This window comes from Capsicum annuum, unplaced genomic scaffold (genome assembly GCF_002878395.1).
Source record: "Capsicum annuum cultivar UCD-10X-F1 unplaced genomic scaffold, UCD10Xv1.1 ctg4263, whole genome shotgun sequence".
Lineage (NCBI taxonomy): Eukaryota > Viridiplantae > Streptophyta > Magnoliopsida > Solanales > Solanaceae > Capsicum > Capsicum annuum.
The window spans coordinates 470,076-478,785 of NW_025850043.1; the positions used below are offsets into that span (position 1 = coordinate 470,076).

Here is an 8,710-nt window from a genome sequence, read left to right on the forward strand (position 1 = left end):
GTAGAGTCGGTTTAAATCACATGCTACGTAACTCCATGCTTACTAATTTATCAAATTGGTTGAGCAAGATGCATGGAGCAATGCTTGATAAAAGTGTGTTGTTAAACTTTTAGGACCACATCTTCAACATGCATCAACACATTTTGACCTAAAACAAACACAGCGACCCTCTATGTATCCTTTAAAGCTTCTGAAGAGAAAGTGTTCTAAAGGGCTTCTAGAATGCCACAACTTTGAAGGTAGTGTTCCTGATCGAGCTCACAAGAGATGAGGAACTCCTTACCAACTTCGAAGACAATAACGACCAGCTTGAATACAGAATCAACAAGCTGGAGGCAAGCTTGAAAATTATCAAGATTCACATACTACAGCAAGCATCTAATCTTCTCCAAGAAATGTTGAAAGCATGTCAAGGCAAGAAAACACAATCAATTATAACCATATTGATAAAGAAGCAATGATACTCTATTTGCCTTTCAATCTCATTTGTGGTTCCAATCAGGTCAACGGCAGTGGACGTGATCGAAAACACAAACAAGAAGATGGGATGAAATTTAAAATTCAAAAATTTCCTCCTTCGCTTAGTTTCCTTATTTTCACTTCAGTTGTTGTTGGCGTAAGTTTTCTAGACTTACTGAACATCATTTCTACCCTCGATGCCCATGAGGCTGCTTTGTTGGTCTTTTCCTATTTTCTACCTAGGTAATAATCCCGACCATGCAGCTCTCAGCAAAGTGTCCATCTGCATTGTCTTTCTTTCAGAGACACAACAAACGAAATTACATTACCGGATACACTTTCATATTTGTACTTGATTCAGATTTCGCATATGTTAAGATAATTCCATCGGCCAGATTCGTTAGAAGTTACTTTCTACCCTGTGTCTCTTCTTCAATTAGCTCTCAGATGATACAGTCTTCCATCAACAACCCATTTTTCCTTGAAAGCATTCTCCTACCGCACCTTTTGGCATATAATCATCAACTCGAGCGAGCAACGCAACCATATAAATTTTAGCTAGGGCAATAACTATATTGGTTTTCCATTCTCGTTTGAAGCAGTGCGAGGTTTTGAGGGTCCTCTAAGGGTCCAATGCACACTTAAAGTTAAGTCCAATCGCTATTGGTTCTCTACAGTGACGACAAATATTGATTTCTTCTCAAAACTTGACACGCATAAACATGAGCACCAACCGTCAGTAATTTGAACCCATCAAACTTAACAGTACAATGCAGGATCTTTTTTGAATGATCAATGCCTAATTGGTTAAAAACTGCATTCACAAAAACATTGTACTTTGTGTGTGTTGTCTCGGTAACCTTATCAGTAATACATACTTAACTCCCACATATATAATAGTGGATCCATCTGCACGCACCTTATTCTTCCTAGCCCATCTATGGCTTAAATTGAATAAACAGATGACTAGCTTGTTGCAACAGATGAGACATCTGTTTATATTATCAATCAATTGGAGACATCTGTTACGACAGTGATCAACCTGTTGCAGAAATCAAACTAATATATACATCTGTTGCAAAAAGATTGCCAGTATGTTGTAAGTTATCTAACAGAAAGAATATATTTTATAACAGATTACCCATCTGTTAGATTTATTTTAAAGCAATTTTCTTTTCTTTTCGAGATACAATAATTTATAAATAGGTCTCTCCTTACAAATATGGATGATCCAGATTCGTACAAGAATATTCATATCGAGTCCTTGCGTGAACTTCAAAGGCAGTTTGATTGATGAACTCCAGAGAGATATTTGGCTGACTTCGGAGCAAGGCTGCCGGATGAATGAAAAATGTCTGATTGACAATAATAATAATAGTAGTAATAATAATTAGGTAATGTTTTTTATTTTAGCGATTATTTTCCTCCTTTTGTATATCAAATCTACCCAAGGGATTCAAAAATCTATGAATATTCATTTCATTTTGTTGTCGACTTTGAATTTTTAATTCTTATTTAGTATTTAATAATAATCATTCTGTTTATTCCTTATTCTCAACATGTCGACGATTGGTGGTAGGGATTGAGCAGCAATTTGTTTCAACAGTTAGAGGTTAATCTGCTACGACAGATCAATCATATATTGCACCTAGCGGTTATTAATAAAAAGGACTATTATTGTTATTGAGAGGGTGAAAAGAAAGACATGACTCAGAGTTCCGATTATTCAATATGAAAAATGTTTCATAAATAAATAATAAGAAAATAAATAATAAACACAATTTATAACCACAATTTTAATAACTGATCGTGACTTTTCACCATTTTTATTTTTTAAATTATTTATTATATAATAAAATAATTATTATTTTATTAAGGAATACAAAAAGGTATCTTTTTATTTATAAAATAAAAAAGTACGCAAATTTGGATTAATGATATGATGATATAGTTATTTTTTAAAGTAGATTATATGTTGCAACAATTAAATTATCTGATGCAACATGTGCACTATGGTTGCAACAGATGATATATCTGTCGTCACAGATGATTTATCTGATGCAACCTATATCGAGTCACAACTCAATAAAAGCAGTTCTTGGAAAGAACTAATTAATAATAATAATCTGAAAAGTCATGACTTATCACAATATTTCTTAATTTAATTAATTCATTACTTTTCACATTAATAAAAAATGTAATTAATAAATAGAGGTGAATAGTTAGATTATATGTTGCAACAGATATGTTATTTGATGCAACATATTTTATATTTGTTGCAACAGATAATATATCTGTTGTCACAGATGTGTTATCTGATGCAACAGATATAGAATTTGTTGCCACAACTCAATAAAAACGGTTCTTCGAAAGACTAATTAATAATAATAATCTGAAAAGTCATGACTTATATCACAATATTTATTTTTTTAATTTAATCAAAAATTTAATTAATGTATGGAGGTTAATAGTTGCGCCTTTTTGCCTCTCATTCAAATTCAATCCTCTATAAATAGGTCCGTCCTTACTCAATCGTTCATTTAAATACACACTCTATTTATTTATTGCATCTCGTCTTTCATACATCTAGAAGATAAGATTATGGATGACCCAGTGTGGGACATTGCTTTTCTGCAGGACGCCGTGAATGAACTTCGGAACCAAGTTCGTGATCTACAATGGAAATTGGGAGGAATTAGATCAAGAATGCTCCGCGAGATACGCAGGCTGAGGAGGGCCTTATTGCTACTTCCAGTTGAAGATTGGCCGGCTGGCAATGATGATGTTGATAATAATAATAATAATAATAAGACTATTATTTTTCTTTTAGTCTATTATATGTATTTTTATTTGTTTAATAAATAAATTATATTTGATCTTTGACATTTTAATCCATATTTAATTTTTATTCTTTCTATTATCTTCTCAATAAATATTTCGATGATTCGGCATAAAAAGAAATAATTTAGAATCCAGTAGCAATAGCAAGATTTATCTGTTGGGTTTGTGGCAGGGGTTGATTTGTGTTGTTTCAAACAGATTAATCATTCGTTGCAACAGATAATCATTCCGGTGCAACAGATAAACATTCTGATGCAACAAATAATTAGTCTGGTGCAACAGATAAACATCCTGATACAACAGATAATACATTTGATGCAACAGATTACTCATCTGATGCACCAGATGATTGATCTGTTTAAATTGTGGGCACTTATGCTGGATTCATAATCGGGGTTCTATCAATTGTTGAAAAAATAGAAATGTACCCAGATGACAAATACGAGTAAAAATTATAATTTTACTTACCAAAGTAACCTATGAAGTAATGTCAAAGTGGAAAGTGATGTAGTAAATAAAATTTGACCTAAGAAATTGGTCAGATCGCAGTAGCAGCGTTGTACCAACAACAACAACAACAAATGGTAGACAAGAAGAAGATGAAGTAGAAGATGATGAATAAAGCAGCAGAAACAGAAACAATTAACAACAAAAATTGCTAAGAGAGAGAAAACAACAATGGATGAGAAGAGAGAGAGGGACGCATTTTTTCCCTCTGTTTCCCGTTATTTTAGGTATACATTGGGATCAAAGTGTAAATTTAAAAATTTGTGGGTTATTTTAAAACTTTTTCAACTTTCTTAATACATAATAAAGTAATTGTCACCTCCAACTAATAATTAAGACTTGTGTCACCTACACCTCATTTTAAAACTCTTTTGTCACCTGTGGCTTAAACCCTTAAGTAACTAGTAAAGGGAAGGTATTCTGATTTTAAAAAAAAAAATTGAAAAAAGAGTAACTCTATTAGCAAGAGAAAATATTTTCTTGTTTCAATTTAATTATCTTATTTTTTTAAAATCTATTTTCCTAAATTATATAATTCTTTAATTTAATAATTTAACATGACATATTTAAAATTATAAAGTCAAATTAATTATACATATTACACCTAAAACCATAATTTTTTTTTTTAAATTTCACGCTAAATTAAATAAAGACAAACAAATTGAAACGGTAACACTGAAAAGTTCTACATACTCTTTTCGTTCATTTTTACTTGTTTATTTTTCTATTAACACGAAAATAAAGAAATAATAAATAATATGAATAGTTTTATCATATTACCGTTTAAATATAATAAATTTAATGCTTTAGAAAATGCATTAGATAATCAATCGTATTTAATGTTAAAAATAAAATGGATTGAATTATGTAAACTATTCATTAATTTTATAAATTGGATAAATATTCCTAGATATCTCAAAAAAAAAAAAAAAAAAGATGAATAAAGTAACTGATAAAATTTTCCTCATGTGATTAGAAGATTACAATGTGATATGATTTTTTTGAGTATCCCGTACATGACAAGAGTTTTAGACCGTCTACTTAAATGGACCGAACATTAGACAACTGACTAGGGGTGGACATTCGGTCAGTTTGGTCTGATTTTTTAATATCGGTTCGGTTTATAGATTTTCAGACTGACAAAAATGGCATCCGTAACCAAACCGAAATAAATTCGGTTTGGTTCGATTTTTACAAATTCGGTTCGGTTATTTCGGATTTTTATTTCAGTTTGAAATATTAAAGTAGTTAGTCTCTCTTTTTCATAATTGGGCATTTAAAATTGATGGTTTTTTTAGAAAAAATATTTTTTTCAAACCTATTTTTTCATTCCCAAATATAAATAACTATAAATAACTCAACATGAATGAAACGAAATGAATTAATCATAAATTTAACATAATGCATAACGTTATTAATCATTACATATAATATAACTTTGCATAAATAATCCATAAAATAGTTCAAAGCCACCAAAATAGTCCGTAAAATATTTGAGTCACTAAAACAATCCATAACCAGCTTGCGGCGTATGCGAATTTGCTGTTAAATATTAATTGTAAATGTGAACTACTAAATATATATATATATATATATATATATATATATATATATATAAAATTTTGGTTTTTCGATTTAATCGAATTTATTTTTTTAAAAATCAAAAATCAAACCAAAAAATTAAAATTTTAAAATTACAAATCAAATTCAATCCAAAAAATTAAAAAATCAAAATTAAAATTAAATTTTGATTTAAACTTTTAATTTTTTTTAATTTAAATCAAAATATGCTAACCAAGTGGGTCCATAACATTTCTTCCGTACTTGTTGGCCCCGGACAGCGTTAGCTGTACCTTTACACGTACTCACCCCTACTCCATAGGCCATATCCTCCAACTTTATAAATTCACCATTCCACACTCTTTCTTCACACCTCAAATTCACCTTCTCTTCCTCTCAAACAAGTTGGATTTTTCTTCTTGCTATTTCTCCAAAATTGGATGTGTACAATTCCAAATTCAACATAAAGAAATTGTTGTTATTGTTATAGAAGAAGAGTATGGATAATAATCAGTATTATGCACCACCACATGGGCATGCATCTAGGCCATCACTAGGATTTCCTTTAGGCACTGCTGTTCTTCTGATAGTCATATTTAGCTTGAGTGGCATATTTTCTTGCTGTTACCATTGGAAGAAACTGCGCTCACTCCGCCGCTCTTTTGCTGATCTTGAAGCTGGCCTTGATCCTACTTCTTTGAAACATAAGCAAAACCACATGGTAAGTTTATTTTCCCAGATTTACATCTACAATTCATCTGTCTAATATCATAGTTAGATTTAGAATTTAAATTCTGCAAGAGTCGATCCAGAAATTCAGAATTTGAATTCTATAAATTTAGAACGAATAAATAAATCTTACCAGTTTTTGGTTATAGATATGAGAATAAATTTTGAAAATTTATCGTGAAGTATCTATTGGCCATGAAATTCTATTTGATTTCAAGATTCTGACCAATTTGGTCTTTTGGGGGCATTTTTACTTTTAAAACTTCAATTTTTTAAAAGTAAAATACATGTCCAAATACAATTTCAAATTTCAAAAATTATAACCTTTAAAGCTCAAATTTACAAGTTCAATTTTAAATCTATGATCAAACGAAAGTTTACCATCATTTTTTATTCAACAATACCCTGAATGCAGAATGCTTTGAGCAGAGATAAATTTAAGATTTAAGGGAAATTATCAGAAAAGCATTTGCATATAATAAAAATCATGATAAAAATAACATTAATTTTCTTAAAACAAAATTAAATTATTAGTATATCTAACTTAAATTCAATTTTTAATTATTTACTAATTAGTTTTCGTTTTTCCTCTGTTTTTTTTTTACTTTTTCCAGAACTGGAAACAAAACCAGAGCACAATTTTGCCAGCAGTTTTAATGCCAGGTGATGAAATACCAAAATTCATAGCAATGCCATGTCCATGTCAGTTTCCAAGACCTGAAAAAGTTGTTGAACATTTGCAGAAATTGTCGCCACCACTGCCATCGCCGCCTAAGCCGCTGCGGACGGTGGCGGCAGTACCTTTTCATTAGTACTTAGTAGTAAAACGGAAAAAGGATATCAATTTTTAGGATTTGGTTAATTGGTTTATATATTGTAAATTACTCATAGAGTTTGTAGTTTAATTGAATATCCCAATCTTTTTTACTTGTGAATACTAATGAAATCTGAACAATTCCATTGCTACTTGTGTTTGGGTATGTCCTTTTTCTTTTTTGTTTTCCAGTGTTTGGCGTCTATTTTGGGGCATAACTCGTTTGGATTCACATTGAGAAGCTCCACTTGAGAGATAAGATGTTTCATATTATGAGGATCTCATATTGCTCGTATCTAAGAATTATGTTAAGAATAAGTAGGTACTTATCACTTTATCACTTCATCATAACATGTAAAGATTAAAAAAAATACTTCATTAATTAGAGAGTATAATATTGGAAAATAACAAATTCATCAAATTGTATATTTTTGTATATGATAAAAATGTTAAATTATGTGATATAAATAAATTAAAATTAAAAAAGTAAGGGTAATGTTGCAAGTGAAGAGAGAAATTATTAAGAAGTAAAAAGTGAACGGAGGTATTTAAAATTTCCCTTTATATAATTACTATTTTCATGAGGCCCGAACTTAAATTCAAAGTATAAAAATAATAATTTATATTATATATTTTTTTTAATTTTATATTCAGTATATCTAATGATCTACTAAACAAGTCTCTTTTGATAAGTTTTCATAATTATTAGAGTTTTTAATCGCGTAATTGGATAATTTTAAATAAAAAATATTATTCATGATGAAAAAAATATTACCAGAGAATTAGGATATAACAAAAAGCTACAAGTAATTCGATATTTTATATAATGACATAATTTAAAATATCTAATAATTATGCTTCGATGAAGATCATAAATAGAAAAAAAAATTGATATTTTTATAAAATTGCAAGTATTTATTTTCTTAGTTATAGCTAAAAATAAATTTATTTTGATATTTATTGAGTTTTAATTTTTCTCATAATTTTAGTGGCAATAGCTTTTGCTAATTACATTTTTCTCATCTTCTTATAAAATCATCTGGAAAAAAAAGTCAATGATTTCAAGTTTATATTATAATTATAATAATTATATCTTCAAATCAGAGCCTTTATATAAATTAATTAAATAAGAATATATAAGGATATTAAATGATAATTAAACTACATTAATAGCTTGCTCCGTTAGGTCCATCTACTTATTATATTTATCTTTTACACGTCGTCTCTTACAAGAGTAACATATTCGTCCCATTTTAATTATTATTTTATACTTTGTCATGTCCAATATGAGAAATAATAAATACAAGATATTATTTATTATACTATAATATCATAAAGAACTACGAGGTTGTAGTTGAAATCATTGAAAACTTTAATTTTGTAGGAAAAATTAACTTGAATATTATTGATTTAAAATGAAAGGAGTTTTAATCAAATAATAATTTAACATGTGGCAAGAAAAAATCAATTATAAAAACCTAAGTGAAATGTTTTTAACAAAAAGAATAAGGGCGATAGTGAAAATATGTAATTAAAAAACACCATTAATTATCATGTGTAGTAATTTTATTTCACCAAAAACTTGAAATATCAAAAAAGTCCTTGCGAAGGCTATCAAATTCTCAAGATCCTCTATGCTTTAGTGGTAAAAAAAGATTGTCTTCAAAAATTGTTCAAATTTTATTGTTTTATTTTTCAAAAGACAATTTGACTTACTTTAGAGCTAAACTGTGTTATATTAATTCAATAAAATGAGAAATTGGATATTTGAAAGTATATGAAAAACAAATACCATAAATT

The 8,710-nt window shown here is 28.9% G+C and overlaps 1 protein-coding gene across 1 annotated transcript; it reads left to right on the top strand.

Annotated features, from left to right (window-relative positions):
- The first annotated feature begins 5,724 nt into the window (after window positions 1–5,724).
- Window positions 5,725–7,062, top strand: LOC107869761 (uncharacterized protein At5g65660). The gene is made up of 2 exons (XM_016716206.2): window positions 5,725–6,088; window positions 6,711–7,062. The coding sequence occupies exons 1-2, from the start codon at window positions 5,867–5,869 to the stop codon at window positions 6,906–6,908; spliced, it is 420 nt and encodes a 139-aa protein (XP_016571692.1). The 5' UTR covers window positions 5,725–5,866; the 3' UTR covers window positions 6,909–7,062.
- Window positions 7,063–8,710: the final 1,648 nt, after the last annotated feature.